Source organism: Python bivittatus, unplaced genomic scaffold (assembly GCF_059951505.1).
Source record: "Python bivittatus isolate LINGU-HERP-01145 unplaced genomic scaffold, Pbiv_v1 ctg000080_np1212, whole genome shotgun sequence".
Classification (NCBI taxonomy): Eukaryota; Metazoa; Chordata; class Lepidosauria; order Squamata; family Pythonidae; genus Python; species Python bivittatus.
In genome coordinates this window covers 31,219,884-31,241,176 of record NW_028277035.1, presented here as the reverse complement: position 1 = coordinate 31,241,176, position 21,293 = coordinate 31,219,884, and the positions used below count along the sequence as shown (strand labels likewise).

At 39.3% G+C, this 21,293-nt stretch overlaps 1 protein-coding gene across 2 annotated transcripts in view; it reads right to left on the bottom strand.

Annotated features, from left to right (window-relative positions):
* Positions 1-21,293, bottom strand: part of JADE2 (jade family PHD finger 2) — a 174,842-nt gene that overhangs the window by 102,123 nt on the left and 51,426 nt on the right. For both annotated transcript variants that reach the window (XM_007421884.4, XM_025174858.2), the window contains exon 4: positions 14,397-14,554. In XM_007421884.4, coding sequence (XP_007421946.2) covers positions 14,397-14,554 — 158 coding nt within the window. The remainder of the gene's footprint in view (positions 1-14,396; positions 14,555-21,293) is intronic.

Here is a 21,293-nt window from a genome sequence, read left to right as displayed (position 1 = left end):
AAATGAAAATGTATTACTTTTCATTGCAGCTATAATTCTGAAAAAAATTATATGGCTTTACTAAATAAGGTATTTTAATTTTAACAATTTTATCTCAGTTATAGGATTGTTCCATCCTATAGATTTATGGCATCAATTACGCCATCTCTAAATATGAACTAGATTATGAAACTGAAATGAGTAGCATATTAAGCAACCTGATCCCTCCTTTTAAAGAGGAAGATGAAAGGAAAATTTAATATTTACTGCCAGAGAACACTTCTTGGCTTGGGACACTTACAAGAGCCTCGTCTAGGATAAGAGTCCTCAACACAAGGCATGTCTGAAGCAGTCAGGGGATCTATTTCTGATCTATAAACTCAATGAATGGGAATGGCTCTTGAATTACACACTCTCCTCTCTGATCCTCTCCATTTTCCCAGAGGCACATAGAGTAAAATGGGATCTTCTACTTGGATGCTGCTTTATGTACAGTACATTGCAAATGGGACACATTGGGAGATGTTGTCTGCAAATAGCCCTGACCATCTATCTTTTTCCTCTCTCCCCTGAAACTGCAGATAAAAAGAATCCATGGGGAAATAGCCTAAGGATCCTAAGGAGACAGAGTTGGCCCAAGGCCTTCCAATGAGCTTTGTGGCTCAGTAAGACTTTCTAACTTGGTCTCACCCATTCAGCCCTAGCACTTTCCCTACCACATTACAGGAATGAAGCTTAAAGCCCTACCATCACTGTTTACAAATCATCCTAACCACAGTGAACATTACCTACAGAAATGAGTTAGAAACCAGGTTCCCATTTGGTTTTCCCTGTCTTCAGTTCTAGAGTATTCTGCAATTTTCTGTAAATGTGCCATAGGCTCATCCCAAACTGGGCATGTTTTTACTGTTGTTACACTCACCCCAAAAAGTATGAGACATATTCCTTCTCATGACAAGCTGAGTTGTTCATTACTTTTAAAATGTACTTCTTTCAGACACTGTTCTGGTTTCCTTTGATATAAAGAGTGGTATAAAAATGAAATGATTAATAATAATTAAATAATAATTAAATAATTTGTGCCAAATAGCATATTTTCTGATAGAGGTAATCATACTATAATACACATTGCTCTCCTGCACAAATACCCAGTTAAAGAGAATTGCACCATTCAACTTCAAAGCTGAAGACTAGAAGTTTCTCAGATAAAGTTGAAGGTAGAATCTGAAGAGCTGACTGCAGCTTATTCTCACTCATTATATATCCTATACTGCCAATATGCATTGCATACTAACAATATGAATATATAAAGAACATTGTCACTTTCCTATTTATTTAACTGGGCTTATGGGCAGCTCCAGGTGTGAACAACTGTGATAAATGGACACCCTGACCTCCCTAAATTGTGTAATAAAAAGAAAGACAAATCAATATTATATAGCCTGTATACAGCATGGGGAACATTAATCAGTATAATCAAAAATCAACCTTCCACTACTGGGCAGAACATTCAGCATTCTAGCTCCTAAAGCCTGATGTTTTAATGGCCTTCTTTAGAACCAGCAGCAAAGGAATAGACGCAAAGGGGACCTCAACTCTTGGAAATGTGTTTTCTATCAGGTCGTTCATGCTTCCAAAGCCACTGTTTTTTGACTGCCTGAAGTGGTGATTTGCCCCAGAAGAGTAATAATATCAGGTAGCCTTGTAGGGCTACTTTTATATATGGCTTTTGATGGTGTTAGCCCCACTAAGTAGACCAGAGTAAAAAAATCAACTCCAGAGGAAAGCTAAAACCACTTTTATTGAGACAGGGTATAATAACAGAATCTTGCAAGTCCAACTGCGCTGAACCTGCTCCCTCTTCTTATACTCCAGTGAATCAGGGAGGTGTCTGCCTGGTCCGCTTTCAAATGTTTATTTCATTTCATTTCATTTTCTTATTTATTCAAATTTATATAGCCACCCATCTCACATTCATGACTCTGGGCAGCTTACAATTAAAACATAAACAGTACCAAAAAAAAAAAAAAAAGTAAAACAGCCATACAGACAGAACAAACATTAAAAACAATTAAACAATTAAAAGCCATACAGTACAATCATCAGGAGAGCACAGCCATTCAAGAACAGTACAACCATTTTATGGGCTCCACACCACTCTCTGATCTCCAGGCCAGATGGCAAAGCCAGGTCTTCAGGCCTTTCCAGAAAGCCATCAAGGTCAGAGCCAGCCTGACCTCAGGGGGAATGATGTTCCATAGGGTAGGCGCAGCAGCAGCAAAGGCCCTCCTCCTGGGTCCTGCCAGATGACATTCTGTCCATTAGTGGACGGAGCCCTGCTGGGTAGATGTCACTGGGGAGAGGGTGGTCCCTCAAATAACCCAGCCCCATGCCATGTAGGGCTTCATAGGTTATCAGCAGCACCTTGCATTGGACCTGGAAGCAAACTGGTAACCAATGCAGCTCATGGAGCAGAGGTATAATGTGCACAGATCTAAGTGTGCACATAACTGCCTGCATCACTGCATTTTGCACTAACTGAAGCTTCCAAATACTCTTCAAGGACAGCCCCATGTAGAGTGTATTACAGTAATCCCTACGGGAGGTGGCCAGGGCATGAGAGACTGAGCGTAGAGCCTCCTGATCCAGGAATTGGCACAATTGGTGCCCAACTCGAAGCTGTGGCTCTACTAGCCACGACTGCCACCTGCTCTCTGCACAGGAATCATGAGTCCAGGAAGACCCCCAGATTGCGCACCGGCTCTGTCTGGGGAAGTGCAACCTCATCCAGAACTAAAGATGATAAATTCCTAGATCCAGGTGGCCCTAAACCCAAAGCCACAGTCTTGCCAGGGTTAAGCCAAAGACGGTGGTTCTCCATCCAACCCCTACAGCCTCTAGACACTGAAGACAGGATGTTGGCAGCATCACTTACTTCACCAGGGATGGAGATACATAGCTGGGTATCATCAGCATACCGATTCCTCATTCCTATGGATGACCTCACCCAGCAGCTTCATGTAGATGTTAAACAGGAGCAAAGAGAGCACCAAATCCTGCAGCACCCCACAGTTTACAGGGCGAGGGTGGGATCTCTTATCCCCAATCAACACCAACTGAAAATGCCCATGAGGAAGGAAGAGAACCAGGTCAATACGGTGCCACCCCACTCCCAACCTCCCAGCCAGTCCAGAAGGATACCATGGTTGATGGTACTGAAGGTCGCTGAGAGATCAAGAAGAGCAAGAATGGACACACTACCTCCATCCCCTCTCACCAGAAGTCATCAGAAATTGCGACCAGTGCTATCTCAGTCCCATACCCAGGTCTGAAACCTGACTGAAAAGCATCCAGATAATCTGCTTTATCCAGACCCCTCTGAAGCTGTTGCACGACCACCTTCTCAACAATCTTCCCTAGAAAGGGAAGACTGGATACTGGACAAAAATTGTCCAGAATGGTTGGGTCCAATGATGGCTTCTTGAGGAGGTGCTGGCACCACCCCTTCTCTGAAAGAAGAATTTACCACCACTGAAACCCAACCACATGTCATCTCCCTGGAAGCTTTTACCAACCAGGAAGGACATGGATCTAATAAACAGGTGGCTGAGCTCATAGTCATAAGGACCCTGTCTGCTTCCTCAGGCCCTAAAGTTTCGAACTCCTCCCAGATAACATGGCAAGACTGTGCCCCAGGTTATCTCCACAGGACCTGTACCAAGGCTGGCATCCAGCTGGGGAAAAATCCGAGCGATTTTGTCTCACAGATGCTCTGCAAATGCCTCTGCGCGGCCCTGAAGGTGTATGTTACCTTGTTGCTCTGGACTTTAAAAATGTTTCAGCCTCTCTTGCCTAGGTAATGGTTCCTGCATATTTCCATCAAGCTTTTCTTCCTTACTCTCTACAGTTGGGAACCAGAAGAGTGCTTTGGAAAGGATAAAGAGCAAAACTCTTATTTGATCTTATTACTCAACAGAATCAAGAGCTAGGAATGGGCCAGAAAGGGTTGGCTTGCTGCTGTCCAGCCTAAATAGAACAATAGCTCCTTTAATAACTCAGATCTGAGCATCAGAGACAGTAGTACTGGATGTTTTAAAGTGACATTTAGATTTATTTAATTGAGCTAATGGGATTTTGTTACCGTCAATGAGTCTTGGAACTATTTAGGGACCAGCAATATTTAGAAAGTGAACATTTTATAAATTTTATCTATAGTAGGGGTAGTTACAATAGTGGATGATGCTAACATCATTGAGGAATGAAAACAGAAAAATCTAGAGTTTCCTTCTGATCCATCTACTAACCTCAGTAAATTTTGTGGCTTGCTTGCAGCCTCTCCTGGTTAAATAAGGTGAATGCTAGTTTAGTTAAGGGGAAGGAGGATATTTCTTTTCTTTTCTACTCCAACTGTGGGAAAGCTTTTAACCTGGCTTCTTTTATAAAGACCAAGTTAGAAGAATGGGAAGGAGTTAATGTCTCCCTTAGAAGTGCTTCTTAAGTAACAGGCTAATCACAGTAAGCATATGGGATCTATCTCCCTAGTTAGCTATTCTATCCATCAGAAATGTCTGGACCTGGGCATAAGAAACTTTCAGCAGATATTATGCTGGTGTACTGGCTACCTGTCAAATGGAAGAGAGGCAGCCTTAAGCAGACTATCATCCCAAAACTTCAGTGTTGGAGGTTTTTAAAGATTCATGCCCCTGCTACCTATCTTCAGATAACAACCCTCCTTTCCATTAAAATCTAATTCTCATTCCCAAGACGGACTGATCCTTGTTAGGAACAGAGCATATACATTCCAATTTTCAGAGCTAAGAGAACATATAAGCTCCTTCACCAGGCTTTTAATTGGTTTTATTTATCGTGCTTGAAGTTACATTTTTTATTTTGTATGTTATTGAATACTGTACAAGTTTCCTTGAGTGCTCAAACTGAGTACAAGGTGAGATATAACTCAAATAAATAAATAATGTGTTTAGAGACTCATAACCAGAATAATCTTTTATTAGACTATGCTCTCTTCTGACAACAAAAGCAAGCGCATGAATAAAGGGTGGGTTTCTATCACTAAAATTAAACAATTCGTATCTAGAATGGGAAAAATAGACGAGTTTCCTAGAGGGGAAGCAAGTAGGAAAGTAGGGCAGCTGAGATAAAGATACAGCAGGCCCTACAACTCACGATGGATCACTGGTTCTCTATTGTGTTCACCCCAATTTTACAATCAGACAAGCAGCCAACATATTAATAACTAGCCTGGTGTATGTATGCCAGTATCACTGATGGGTTCTGCTTAGCATCGTGGGTCACAAGTTATGTTGACCAGAACTAAAACACTGAATGACTGGAATTAAATATCTAAGAATCATCAGGTTTTTAAAATTATTGCAGTAATGAAAACATGCATATTCACATAGAGCTACATAGAAAGAGAAAAGGAACTTTGAGTATGTGTGTTTATGCACTCATGAAGTTGCTATGTATTCAGTGCCTGGTCAAAAAACTACATCAGCTGACCTGTAAAAATGATAGTAAAGCTCCTGAAAAAGAGGAAAGAGGTTTATATTACTATTAAAAAACATGGTACAATTTGTATAGCTTGAGGGGAAAAAAGGAATGGCTGGACATAATTCAAACTAATACACTACAGCAACCTTTCCCAACATGGTACTCTCTTTTATACCATCCCAGTTAACACATCCAATAGCCTCTAGTGGGAAAGAATGCAAGCTATAATCCCAAGATCTGGATGAAGGGATCTGTGGGTCAAAACAGGCCTGGATTTGGAACTGGAAAAAATGCTGAAGTGGCAGAGTTGAGGGAAAGTGACAAAGCTGCCACAGAGATGGGCAGACATACCCACTACCATCCGTTTCTAGAAGTGTGCTGTCTCTAGGACATGTCCTCTGCCATGGCTGGAGGTCTCTCTTGCACCCAAATTTAGCTCATCGTGGAATTAGTCCAACCACAGACAGGGACTATTATGCTGTTAATTATCACTTCACTTACAGGTAGTCCTCGATTTACGATGGCAATTGGGACCAAATTGCTTAGTGATGACAATTCCTGCTGTCTCAGTTGCCGGCAGGCAGGTAAGTGGCTGTTGCTGGGTGGGGGAGGAAATGAAGGGGTGTGTGGGGCTTGGGTCAGGGAGGGTGCGCAAGAGGCATGGCATAGGTCAGGTGCAACAGGGTGCACGAGAGGCATGGTGCGGGTTGGGGAGGGTGCGAGGGGGTGTGCGAGTGGCTGGCACAGCGCAAGCACAGAGGGACTGGAGTAGGGTATCCAGGTGGGGGAGGCTAACCCCAGCAACCTGCAACCTTCCCTGCCGGCTTCCCTATTGATTTTCGGTTATATTTATTGGTTGAGTTAAATGACCCAGTTTTCCTGTTCACATGATGGAGTAACTTTCCCTCATGTTCCAGTAAAGCATGTCATGCAAATAGGCCTTAAAGTATAATATGGCCAACTTTTTTAAAAAGTGAAGTGATGAAACATTTTTTAATGTTTTTTATGGGGTTTTTTTTCACTTGTTTAAAAGTTGTACCAAAGTTCAATGTTAGGACTTCTTTTATTTCAGCTTGAAAACTAGATGTGAACTCAATGGGGATTTTTGTACTTAATGTTGTCTTTGAAGAAAATTACTGCCAGGATATGATGTTGGCTTTGAAGAAAATCATTGCAAGGGTATGATATGATAAAACTACCAAGATCATCTTAAAATCTGCTTTGGTGGCACTCTCAGTGTGGTACTAAAACTGCAGTAATTGAGCACTGTTCTCTCAATTCATTTTGGATATTGGGAGGGGAAGTAGTTAGGAGAAGCAGAGTCAATCTCTAATTTAATTAAAAGTTAGATAATGAATCCTTCCAAAGTCTTTGTTAATATTGCATAATAGCTGTAATCTAGAAACACTTGGAATACAGATTCCTCTGGCTCCGAAGTGTTGACAACTGCATTGGAAGGATCTGATTTGCTATAGATCTAGGAAGAGAGAATGGATCTGGAATGATCCCTAATAATGGCTGGCATTATTACTTCTCTGGTAATGCAGGAATTCATGCACATTATTCTAAAAAAGGACTGCCTTTGAAATCCACAATAGCTACAAAAGGATCTACAGAGCCAAATATTTCTGGCAAAATAGCCAAGAAGTTTTCTTTATTCTCTCTTGCTGTGTATATATTCACAGGAAATCTAAAAGGCAGTTTGATGCCACAATAAAACAAAGCTTGATGGTAACAAGCCACAACATACCTTGAGCTCACATACTCCCTCTTCTTCAATGCAACCATAAGGAGGTGATCTAAGTTTTTGCTTCAGTTTGCTTAGTCCTATTTTAGTGCTATTGTCCAAAGCTAAAACAGTTTTTAGTTTAAGTGGCTTGCTGAAACAATACAATTCTGATTTGTTTGTTTCAAACAAGCTATAGTTAAAAACAAGTGAATTTGCTTAGGATATATGAAATAACAAGCTGTGCTTATGGAAAATGGAAAATGAAAGCCTCCATTTGTTTCCCATGATTTTACCTGAAAAGAAGCAGGAAGCATTTGAACCCAATTTGCAGCAATTCTCATTCTGGTCATAAACTAAGAATAGATAACCTTTTCTAGACCAAGAGCTATGTTCCCTTTAATTTCTGATATGCCATGTGGGGAAAAATTATCTTGTTTTCCCTTTATTTAGCCTTTCCCAAACCAAGTTATTATGACTATTTTTTCTTGTGATATCTACTTTAACAATCTTCTTCTGCTGATGTGTTAAGCTGCAACTCCCATATCTTCAACCAATGTGGTACACCATCAGGTTTGAATAACTGATTTGAACAAATTCCTCCTCACAGCTCTGCAATTTATGAACATAATAAAAAGATCCATAATTATTTTTCAAATTGCACACCTAGAGTTATCGAGAATATACGTTTTTTTTTAATGATACCTCAAGTTCACAAATAAAATGAAAAGCAAAACAAAACACTTAACTGAAAAACACTTTCCTTCCAAAAGTGAATGATTTAATTGCTGGCAGAGAAGAAGAAACAGGCAAAAATAAGTTATTTTATTTCTGTCTTTCCACTTTAGGGGAAAAAAATCCTACATCTATTCACTGTCTAAATATTTGCCAGCTAAGGAAGATCTAAGGCATACAGTGGAATGATTTCCTAATGTGTCATACAGTTCTGTTGCCTTGAATTGTGGCTTCCAGTCTTCTACATGGAATTTAGGAATTTGAAATGTAAATCACTGTCAAGAGTGATAGCACTAGTACAATGGAGTACATGGCATTCATCTCTTTACCAACAACCTCACTATAACTTCTTTTTCACATTCACAGAAACGTTATGTAAAGAGACCTTAAGGAGGGTGAAACATCTATTTTCATTTCAACAAATTTTAAGTACTCTGTCTGCATATTTGAGCAATTTAAAACAAAAATAGTAAGAAAAATATTTTGATGATTAAACTTCCAAATTGTGCAGTGGAAAGATCTGGTAACATGTACTTACTCCACTCATTTACCAATGCCATATACCACCTACCTCCTCTTACCTCATTCCCTATTTATTCTTTAATAATTCCAAGATCTTCCCTAGTTGTTTGTATTGCTAAAACCTAAAAGAATCCTTCAGACGAATTTCATATCCTCCCCTCAAATCTTCTTTTATTTTCAGCTCACTTTCAAATGAAATAGAAACATACCACCAGATTCTTACATATTCAAAGCACTGAAGTCATATCATATTTTTGATGTATGCTAGAAGCTATCTATTTTGTATCTAAAACCCACCTTCCCTATTTTAATGGGACTATTTTACAGCATGTGGTAGAAAGTGGAAAACACCTGGACAAATCATTGTGGTCCTGGGGGGGCTAAGTGAAGGAACAATGCATGCATTACATCTCCTTTTCCTCCTTCCTGTTTGCTAACATAAAGACATCCAACAGGATCACTATTTGCACACCATAGTTCTGATTCTCAATTGCCCTGTACTTACAGCAGTCATTTGTGCCAGAACAAAGTGGCTAAGTCATTCATTTTTAAAACATGACCAAGACTGAAAAACAAACAAATTGTATTGTAACTCATACTTGCTAGATAATTGTTTCTCCTGCAAACTTAATATTTATTTTTATTCTCAATTGGGGGCCAACTGCCTTGAAACATTTGTATGAAAAACATTGTAGCCTATGCAAAAATGTAGGAAATTTAAAACAGGAAATCCTGGGCACTTTGGAGGCACCTGCTGTACTGACACAGGAAGCTGTGGCTTCCTTATGTATTTATTGATTTAGAACAGAGTCTTGGTCCACTGTGCAAATGGCTAAGAAAGAGCTGAGAGAGAGAGAGAGAGAGACAGAGCTGGGGAGGAACAAATATAGATGAATGAATTTAGGTCAATGTAACCATCTGGGAATTTCAGCTTATATACCTTAGAACCAACTTACTCACTGGGATCACCTGAAAGTCTGGAGTAGACTGACATGCATTTCTGACACCAAACTTTAATAACAACAACTGCTATCTCTAGTCCCCCACCCTAGCTTCACTATATTAATCTACTATAGTAAGATACATGTAGTTTTATATTGCAATGGATATATTTTCCTAATGGATAACCTACTCCTCAAGGATGCGGTAGATACTTGGTTCTGCCTCCTGAGCCATAATTTTGCTTCTGGCCTGGTTTTTCCAAGTCACTATTTTGTAACTGGTTCTTGTGGAGGATCTCAGATTTCTAGAAATTAAACAAATCAGCTCCTGCAAATCTTATGTTAGTCTGTATCTAGCAGAGGAAAGCCTGACCCCCTTTGCATCTAGCAAATAAAAGATTAACTCAGAAAACTGAGATTTGATAGACAAATGAATTAAGAACAAAAATACCCATCCTAGTCTTTTTGGAGCTGTAATAACATAGTATTATTAACAATCTCAATATGACGACTTATTCCTGGATTTGGAAAACAGGAAAACCTGGTGCATTTCATCACCCCAAGTTTTCTTCCCTTCTCTAAAGCACTACATATACACTTAATACCCAATCTGTGTCTAGATGATGCTCTGCACCAAATGTGAAAAGACTTCAGCTTTCATAATCCTGAGCCAGCAAAACCAATGACTGGATATTATGTTGACTAGACATTTTAGGAACTGAAATCCACCACCTCTGAGGGCAAGCCAGAACAAGTTCCAGTGCATATTGAGGACATATGTCTGAGGCTATGCTTAACCCTTGATTCCAAAGGAATCTCAAATGCCTACTGCTGTACTGGAACAAGGCCAGTTTTCAGTGGCCTTCAACCAGGGAAAAAGAGCTGACCATGTTAAACAACTGCATGCCTGCAAAATACAGTTGCAAAAATGTGAATTCATTTAGCCTGACTTTAAATAGGCACCTCCAGCCCAGGAAAAGCCAAGCTATCACTTTTCATCTTGATCCAGCACCGGAACCAACCTTCAGTCTTACAGCAGAACATTCAGGATTGCAGATAGTATCCATGTATCAAAGTTGGTAAAAGCAGACATTCTATCAACATGTTAAAATATTGAATCAGTTTAAAATGTCATTTGCATAATTTCCCTTCCAATTTCTCATTAAAGTTTTCTTGTTTTTCTAGGTTGTTTCCTTCCCTGCAACCATACTAATGGAAGGAGATGAAAGCACAGAAGTTTATTTCATAACTTTCCTCCACCAACAGCTGTTGCTGCTGTCACTGCTGAGCAAGCAATGCTCCAGGCAGTTATTGACTTTACTGAAATCCTGGGGGGAGGGGGAGATTTCCTGGATAAAATTGGAAAACACCTTAAACGTCCTTAAAATTGTTTTCAGTCAAAGCATTATTTTTGCAGAGTAAGAATGATATCTAATCAGTCTTCGCAGTGGCATTTAACATCTTTTAAGTACAGAAACCTCCCCAAATCTTTTATATGTTTTATCACAGCTGACTTTTTCTTTCTTTTTTCTTTGTTTTTTTGTAAAAGTAGAGACAGAGATACTGTAAGTCCCCAGAAGGCTGAAAAATATACAGTAGTTCAAACTTTAACCTTTCAGCAGCTCCCAATAATACAGCTTCTCACAGCCTCCTTTTCTGGAATTTTGAAAATATTTTATACTTAGGGGAATGGCAATTGGACCTTAACACTATTAAAATGCTCATTTTATTGTTATTTTTAAAAGAATGGGGCACAGTGACAAGTAATATAAACTGATGTGCAAAGAGAGTCCATCCCAAATGACCAAGGTCTCACATTTCCTAGTAGCACACTCAAAGTGTTGCTGTACCCAGGTTCAAACTGGAACAAAAATGATTCTCAGTGGACTCTGAATGAAAAGAAATTATGTAGGAAATAACTTGACCAAGAAATGTGCACTGAAAAAAAAAAGCTACTTCATTTTTATTACTGATTAAAACAGTTACATGCTGCTGTCCATAAAGTAACTTGAAATGGTTTAGCATTACATAAATAAACCAAGTTAAACAATCAAAGACATGGATAGGTATGAAAAAAGAAAGAGAAATCAATCCCTATGTGACAGGGTTGGGTAGAAAGATCAGTCTTTGGTACCTAAACAATGCAACAATACGACCAATGGATGCTAGGGATGAGAGCATTCCACAGAGCAGGCATCATCACCAGGAAGATTGGACTAAGTAACTGTAAGATGACAATCTACACTTTGTCCAAGGAGATCATATTGCAGCTTTCACAATCTCAGTGATTAGGCAGGTTTATAAGAAGAAAGACAACCTCATAGGTCAAAGTCATTCAGGGCTTTATGCACAAATAAGAAAACCTGCCTATGGCCCAAAAGCAAACTAATAAACCAGGATTGTTGCTGGGGGTAATATTGCACAGCCAGGTGCCCAATTTAACAACCTGACCTCTGTGTTCTGTGTTAATTGCAGCTTTACAATAATCCAACTATGCAGTTAACCAGTGCTTTGACAGCAGTGGCCACATTATTCCTGTCTAGGAAAAGGCGAATTTGCTAATAAGCCATTCTTGACCCTGATGTTTGCCTCCATTGGTTTCATATAGATGTTAAGAATTATTTGGGATATGATTATGCCTTGTTTAACCCCCATGATTCTAAGGCACTGTCATTCAATGTTATTTTCTAATACTGTTTCTGCAAGTTGAAGTGTTACCAAAACTATCTCATGGAGCTGATTCAGAAGGATACCATGGTTAATAGTAAAAAAAGAAAAAGCTGCAGGATCAACAGAATCACATTATCATCTCTTTCTCATAGAAGGTCATCCATCAGGGTGTCCAAGGCTGATTCAATTTTAAAACTAGGCCTGAATCAAGACTGAAATTCCACATATTGTTTTTTTCTTCACCAAAATGTCTGCAGATGCACAGTATTGTCCCTCTCCAACCCCTTGCCCCCAAAGCGGCTATTCTGATGAAAATAATAAGCCTTTACATGCATGTTTTTCCACCAGAAGAGGCACGACTGCCTCTTTTAGGGCTAGCAGCACAAACATGTAATCAATCGCTTTACAGATATACCTAGCTCTAACAGCCAAGAGAGGAAGGGGACAAGAGGTGCAGACTGAGCAGCTACAAGCATCTTGTCCATATCCTCAGGCCTCCAAAACTGAAAGCACTGAGACATAATTGGACCAAATGATGTACTAGATACTGTGCCAAAAGTAGAATGTGAGATGACGTGAAAATAATTTTATCTTCAAAATGTCTTGCAAATTGGTCATAGCAGACTTTTGGGATTATCTAGGGCAATAACAAGGCCTTAATTATCCTAAAAAGCTCTGCTGGATGACTATTTGAGGATGCAATGGAGATTGCAAAGTAAACTTTTTTTGTAGCCTCATCAGTAGATATTGGTGTATCACCCATCTTGCTGCTCAGCAGCATCCCCGGTCATTCTGGCCAATATGGTCCCTAATATGGTACTACAGATTCCTAAGACTACGTTGAGGCTGTCTAAATAATGAGGTTTGGGAGTGCTTTGGTTCCATGACAGCAGGAGAGGAAAACATTTCAATTCCTTGTGGATAACAGCACATACAAGTGAAAATAACCCAACCATCAAAGCCATGACATGTATGCTCAAGGAAAACACCCAGCTCTGTCTCAGCTTTCACCACAACAGAACAAATGGCATGGAACATCCAGTTTTCACCTAGAAGTATCCAATTCACGCATCCTGCATTCACCCCCTTACGCCAAAGGACTTGGGACTCACATTATTATAAGCCTTCAAACTCCCACAAAGGGAGTACCCTCTTTAATGTTGCTCTCCAGCCCCCATGTTCTGAATATGCCTGTGCTAGAGAAACAAACTAAAACTGGTTGGTAAGCAAACACCCAAGTAGAACCTCCTAGATGTTAATAAAGCTACAACAATTATGTCTCCTGAGTCTCTTCAAAGCCAAGCAAAAGAAGAAAAGGTGAGAAAAGGCTTTGTAAGAAGAGCTGGTAAGTTCTAATGAGGCAGAATGCCTTTCACTTGCCTTCCAATCTCCCTTACCTCTTAGTAAGTTCTCACTTTATTTAGTTGGCTCTAGTGATTAAGAGTTACAATTCATGTTTCATATTAGGGCAATGCCTACTTTGAAAATGACTCAGAAGAAGTGCTATGGACAAATGCAGTATCTCTCTGCTATTCTTTATAAAACATATTTTTTCAGATTTCCATGCAAACCTGAAAAGAAGATGCCCCTGCTTTAAAAGTTGCATTAAAGATGCACTGTTTTAATGATCTGATTTATTAAAGCAGCAGCATTTTTCCAGGTTTGCACAGAAGCTTGAAGGAAGACACAAGTGCTTTAATGAACATCAGAGAAGGGCTGCACTCAAGCAAAGTCTAAAGCTGTTCTTCCATATGATTTTTGTAGCATGCATAGTACTATTTTATCAACCATTCCGGCTCTCATCAACAATGCCTTTCAGGACAAAGTAGAAGAAAATTTCAAACATTTTTCCTCATATGGCCTTTGTTCCAAAATGTTAAATGTTCCCAAGGAAATCATCCATGATAGACATGGCAAGCTCCAAAGGTTTAATAACTCAACAACAGTAATGAATTCCTAACCAAACACACAAAATACATAGGTAGACTTTTTTCCATTGTTTTACTCATGCATTTTAGATCCAGAATCCATTGAGAAGCATATTTTGCACTAAACTACCCTGCAAATCACTTAGAAGTCTTGCAACATAGCTATACTACTGGATTCCTCTTTCCAAATAACCTCAATTGTCACACTGCCTGGTTTCTTTGCCTTTAATTACCAGTAGACTTAGTTAATAATTATATGAAAATCTCTCAGTGAAACATAGATGCTAAACATAGAAATCAACAGAATATCTCTGATGCAAGCCATACCATACCATAAACATGCATCTCACTCAGGAAAGAGAAAATGGCATCAACCTCACTCACCTAACCACTGGCTCTGGGATTGTTTCTGTATTTGCTGGCACCTGAACACCTTTCTCCCACTCTTGCCTCCAGGGATCAGCAAGGATATAGTATTCATCCGGGCTCAGCTGGAAAGAATCTGGGATCTTCATTGCTGTTATCAAGTCGGTACGAAAAACCTGAAAATGAAGAGAGATGAAAAGAACAGTAAGAAGCATGTGAAACCACTGGCAATGACACCTTTGAAAGCAGAAACTTTGCCAAGCTTCAAATAAGTGAGGGAGATGTTTAGACGTGCTGAAGTGAATATGGCCAATAAGATGGCTCCTTACATACATGCTAAGCTGGCATGTCTGAATTCTGCCAATCAGAATTAAAATAAAAAAAACTTGGAATCAAATAGGCACTATCAGTTCTGAAGATCTGGAGGGGAACAGCTTCATATCTTAGAAGGGCTTACTTATAACTCTGGACTGTACTGTATAAGGCTGACAGTGATTTGATATTAACAATAGTGAAAAAAAGTTACTCAAACTTATTTCTGGGTAAGTGAAGCACTGAACAAGGAAGCTAAGCTCCACTAGAGGTAGCACTAATATGGGGACCATTTAACATTGGAGAAAAAGGGCAAATACTTTTTTCTTCAGATAATGAATGTATTCCATTTAGCACACCCACACAACATTTAAATGAAATTAGCAAGTATTATGGTTTTCCACTGTGCTACCCTTCCCTTGGACATGTTGTTTTCTTGTATTTCCCATGTGCACAGTCTCTGAACTCTCATGCATGTTTCATTTTACTATTATTGCAGACAAATCAGCAAAACATAACTTCCTGCTCTTAATTTTTAGAAACTATTCTTTTCAGAGTACAAGATTATTGTTAAGGAAAATACCACTATACTGTTGAAGAGAAAGACTCCAAACATGTTACTGACTAATGATCTTGGTATGGAAATATTAGCAAGTAGTCTCCAATTTGTATCTCATGATTAGGGCTGCAAGCTACCTCAACAGAGGGAGAGAAGAGTAGAAACTCTTATTTTCAAAGCATTGCCCACTCAACAAAGCTACTGCCCCAATAACCTTTCCTCCATGATTAGAAACCAGTATATGCTTGGATTTGCACTCCTTTCTCCCAGGGGTTATTCTGGAACAGCAACTTATAATGCTTGCTTGTAATCTCTGGACTGAATAATGTATATATACATACAGGACAAGCTAGGAATTGTTTATTTCCTTCATTCTAGAGGTTCTTAACTGCCCTTTAGGGGCAGAAAAAGACTTGCCTGAGGCAGTCTGGCATAAAATCTAAACCTTGCTAATTGACTGCAAGGTGATTTTTAGCTGAGAAGTTTGTATTCCATCTATCCACGTGGCAGAGACAGAGAACAAAACAAATCTCTCCGTCTAAGCAGTTCAAATTCACCTATCAGGCTTTTTCAGAATCGCTGTAGGCTTGGACAAACTGGTGGACAATATTCATGTAAATTTATTCACGCATACCATCTGAATGCCATACATTCATATACACTTGTCTAGTATATTGTTAATAAATGTTGAAGAAACTCTCTGAAACGGATACAGAGTTCCCATCTCTTCATAAGTATTGTTTTTTAAAATTACTACTTTGAAGTGCTTCAGAGCCACTGATCTTAGAGAGGTAAGTTTTTTCTTTCTTTGACTCCTCTAAATCTTCGTACATGATTTCCTTGGAGCAACAGAGAAAATGTGTACATCCACAAGCAAAAGCTCTTGCCTGTATGAGTAGTGATAAATAAATTAATATAAATTGTGGGACACAAGAACATACTAGATCCTATCTGTACATGTGGGTGGATTTATGTACCACAATGTCCCATTTCCCTTTTTTTCAAGTTCAAAGCCTCACAGGAATTTGATGAGTGTACACAATATGGTAGTTAGTATACTCATGGTACCACACTTCCTCATGAACAGGGAATTTGCACATTGGGATGAACCTACGTTTGTGTTTGCGCAATGCACTAAGCCACAAACTAGCCAACTACATTTCAGCCTAGTATGTTGTGTGAATCTAGTTTATATGGTTGGTCTGTAATTCAGGTTATTAACCCAGAAAAGCGGGTTAAGTGCATAAACCACAGTTCAGTTCAATTCAGGTAAGTCTTTCATAGGAACATGGGCAGTGAATCAGTGGAGTATCTGCCAAACAGAATGAAACAGTCTTTGTACTGTCTTCAGACATTAGGCAAATAAAAATAGTCATAAATGGATAATCAAAAGGGACAAGCTGCGGCTACCGAGCATAATAGATATGTTCTTACTTATCCAGAAGTTTAAACATATGGAATCATATTTTGATAAAAATACTCCCACATGTAAAAGCATGCGAATAGTGTATATTTATTAAAGTGATACGACAGTACCTTGAGCTACATGTGATGGATTATTTGGTAAGTTCTTTAACAATAACTTATCTAAACAACAAGTCTCAACCTCTCAAACAGCAAAGTAAATAAAAGATTTTGATCAGGAAATAGCCTGAGAACAATAATTTTCTTACAGCAATCCTGCCACTCACAGAAGGGTAATTAAGGAACTGATTCCTTACAAGTAACTGCTGTTCTCTGAAAAGCCACTTGTGGATTTACACACATGGGTTATTATGTGCCTTTGCAGAATCTGGTTTGACTCTTCCCACTCTATGTCCTGCCAAACCTTCAGTTCCTAAGACTGACCCAGTGGATCCAAAGGAATAGAACTCAGCAGGAACAAAAAACCAATTTTCCAGTTCCATGTTTCAGCAGAAACAAAACCTGACACTGTTTTGCACACCGCAAACAGTGGGATTCAGAACAAACCTCTTGGGCAGCAGAACTCTGGACAACTTGAAACCTGTATCTCTTCACTGTCATCTAGAGGTCATCCAGATTTTTGCAGCCCAGATTTTTGCAGCCCAGTAATCTTAGCTTGAGCCTTCCTTGGCCTCAGAACAACCATTTGCCCTGCGGGTATAGATATTCTGGTGGAAAAAGAGGTGAGGAGAATAGGCTGTCTCTGTGTGCTAGATCTCCACACAACTTTTTCAATTAATTACCTCCTCCATGGCAGGAGAACATTGTGGCACAAAATATTACATGAATTCTAATCAATTAGTTTATTTTTAAATAAACCCTTTCTTCTAAATCTATGTTGCCTACACTTAAACTCAACCTTGGAGACAATCGGGAAAAGGTTCACCTGCAGATTTATCTTCTTTTCCCTTGCTGACTGCCAAAAACAAACAGAACTGCCATTTTGGCAGGCAGGCAGGCAGGCAGGCAGGCAGGCAGGCAGGCAGGCAGGCAGGCAGGCAGGCTGCTGCTACCCAGGTGAGAATTTCCTTTCCTGCCTGGCTGCCAACACTTACATCCTAAATAAAATATATATTTACATCATCAGTACTTAGTAATACACAGAATAAAAGAGTTGTGCACACACACTTGCAAAACAACATCATTTTACACATGAAGTGTTAAAGCATACAAGTCAATTCAACAAGTTCAAAACTGCCTGTACAGCAAAATACACCACATAGTGCATCATGTACACTTATACCTAAGTGGACACATGTATCTAAGCTTTGGATACCAACCAGTATAGTTTTTACAGACGTTTGTGGAAGCTTCTACAGTCTCCAGAAACAAAAATGCACAACAGAATATAGAGTGCAATGATGAATCAACAATAACAAAGTCAAAAACTTAAAGAGAACCAACCAAGCCATCAACACAGAAGCCTTGGGAACTAGGCATAACTAAATTATGCTGAAGATACTTGCTCTGTTTGGCTGTATATGTTCAATCTACACACACATGTTGTCCAGTTGGTTGTGAAGTCATCAGAATGCCTCTGAAGATTAAGTCATTATTTGACAGCATGCAGCAACTTGGGGCTGTCTGCCATTCTGCCTCCATTAAAACTGAGTTAGTGGCTGTTGCAATAAGAAACAGCATTCCTTCCTTTATGCTATAATGATTCTCAATGTGGTGAAATGTCAATGGCATAAAAACTGGGTTGATCCAGGAAACTCGAACTGTCTCAAGGAAGACTAGAAGCAATGGAATAGGAATAGTGAAACAATAGAAACTTGAACTAGTTTAATTGGTATTCTACTTTCAGAGACGATTATTCATCCTCAAGACCAAAAAAACATACCAATCCTACCAATTTATTCATTAGGAAAGCTGGGGGCTTGGTCCTTAACCTGAGCATTAGGTGACCATGACAGAGAAGATCTCAAATAGCAATATTTGGCAGAGACATAACCTACAGGTTAAGAGAGACCCACAAGTTCTCCTAGGAGATGAACAGGGAAAGTCCTGCAGTTTATCAGTAGTGGGCAAAGTCTGCTTGATAGGTGACAACCAGCACACCTTGAATTATACCCGGAAGCTGATAGATAACCAGTGCAGCTTGTGAAGCAGCAATGACACATTGGCATAACAAGAAGCACTCATTAAGGCCTGCCCCACTGTTCTTTGAACCAGATATAACCTCTGGATGGTCTTCAAGAGCAGCCCCACGTAGAGCACATTGCAACAGTCTAGTTGTGAGTGACTAGGATTTGACTGACTGATACCCATCTTTATCAGTGAGGAAATCCCTCCTCCTCACTGGTTCATACAAAGGTTGTGTGAGAGAATCAGAAAGACTCCATCCTAATGTACATGAAGTTATATCGGTTCTGGACTGAAAATAGTTTTAATAGAAGAGAATATATGAAAAAAGTTGACCTGCTAAAATTCTTGCATCCATACTATTTGTTTTCAGTGTTTACTCTCAACATTCTGACAATTGCTCAGCATCAAATAAATGATTCGAAGGCAGTTTTATGCTTTTAATGCAAAGCAAACTATCCTAGGAGGGATTTTGGAAACTAAATTTTTGTAGCAATGGGGAAACCTAATATTGAGGTTAGATCACATAATTCTTTTCAGCTTCAGCTGATAACACAATTAAACTTGAACTACAAAAACATAAGTAACCTTTTTCTATAATGTCAATTCCCCTTTTTGTACATCAGCAACTCTTTCTATCTACCACATTTGTTCCAAGAATATTTCCTACCTCAACTAACCAGAGCAAAGCTGAACTGTCCAGACACCATCAGGATGCATCTTCCAATAAAAACATAATTAACAGCCTAGTTTTTATAAGCCTGGGCTTGAGAAAGGTCAGCTTCCTTGAAGTCTCTATCTGCCAATACAACATAATTGTTAAAAATGCCGCAGTAGCATTTCATTACCCTGCTGGTGTGAAAAAATTAAAATGAGATTAAGATAAATGCTAATTAAACTTGAGACAGGATCTGCAAAACATCAGAATCCTCAGTTTTGTGTATTTTGTGGTTATCGGGAAAGTAAGTCAGCTAATGAAAATGAAGACGAGAAAGAAGACCACCACCAACATCCAACGCTAATCTAGTATCTTTTGTAAACGTAACAAACATTACTGTTCTTTCCATGTGTTTGCTTTTCTCTGTCACGGTGTCATGCTAGAGGTGGTTTTGAATTATTCAGTATTGCCAAGTAACTATCACCTACAGGGAAAGAACAAACAAGATAAAGCAGAGCCTTTTACAGTAGCCATCCAGCTTCTACCAGATACCTAGTTGACTCAGTGTATCTATGCATATCTAGTGACCATGACAATCTTCTCACTATATAGTAGATGCAGTTTAATGTGAGTATTCAATGTCCATTTTAAACCTTGTTCTTTTTTTCTCCATCATTAGCCATCCTTTAAACACTTTGCATGTTTAAAACAAAAATCAGCAAACACATTACTGAAGGAAAGAAAGGCTATAGAGAATTCAGAGAAAATTTCAAGGCTCTTTCAAACAGAAAGCAGGTATCTCTAAACAGAGAATCAGGAGAGGGGACAGATTTGCTGAGGAAAACGGGAAGTCTGTCTTTGCTATGTTGAACATCTGGAGGTAACAAGAGGGGAACAGCTAGGAGGGAACACTGAAACATGTGGAAGGTATGCATAACATCAGGGTTAACTTAAGTATTTCTTCATCAGCAGTTCTTGCTGACCAATAAACAAGTTTTTAAAGGTGCTTGCCTCTTTAGCAATGGGAACTGATGCAACAGAAGCAGCAGGCACTACACAGGTAGTGTTTCAACTGTTCAGACACGTGTGTCCAGATTCCATCCGGACTTAGGTGAGAGTAAAGAATGAAAACATAAACTTGAAGATCATCACTGGCAAAAAGGTAGAAGCAGAAAATATGAGAGATTAAAAAAGATCTAGAGAAAAATACAGAGGATCAAATACCAAATGATATACAAATCCCAAGGGGAATGAAGGGGACTTTAAGAGAAAAGAAAAGATTTGGAGAGGGATTTGCAAATCAAATGGAGAAAAGAGCCCGAGGAATTATTTGGTGGGAAGGTTCCTATATACCTGTTGGCCTTGCAGGGAAAACTAGGCAGGAATCACAACCAGATGAGCTAATTCTACTTTATTGTAAGGATACATTGATAAAATCTTGCTAGTCTGAAAGTACAATTTCCCCCCCTCCCGCCCTTGACAGCCCAAGAAGCTAGGGAGGGTCTCTTCTGAGCTTCCTGCCCCGCCCACTATACAGCTGTGGGCTATGCTGTCTCTTTTCTGACCATTCCCTTGGCAGCGTCTCTTGGCCGAGTCTCCAAGGTCTTTCCCACATACCATTACAATACGACCACTAACTCCACCAGATGCTCAATGAGGTAGCCACTTCAGATAATCAAATTTGGTGCCATTATGGGATTCAAAGAGAAACCACACTGAGTAACGTTTGAATTACAAGAAGAGAGGAGAGGAGGCAATCCGCTTAGGTATCTTATTGTAAAGGCAAATAATTTTAATCAGTAGTTATTAATTTAATTACTTCTTTTATCCTGTCCCT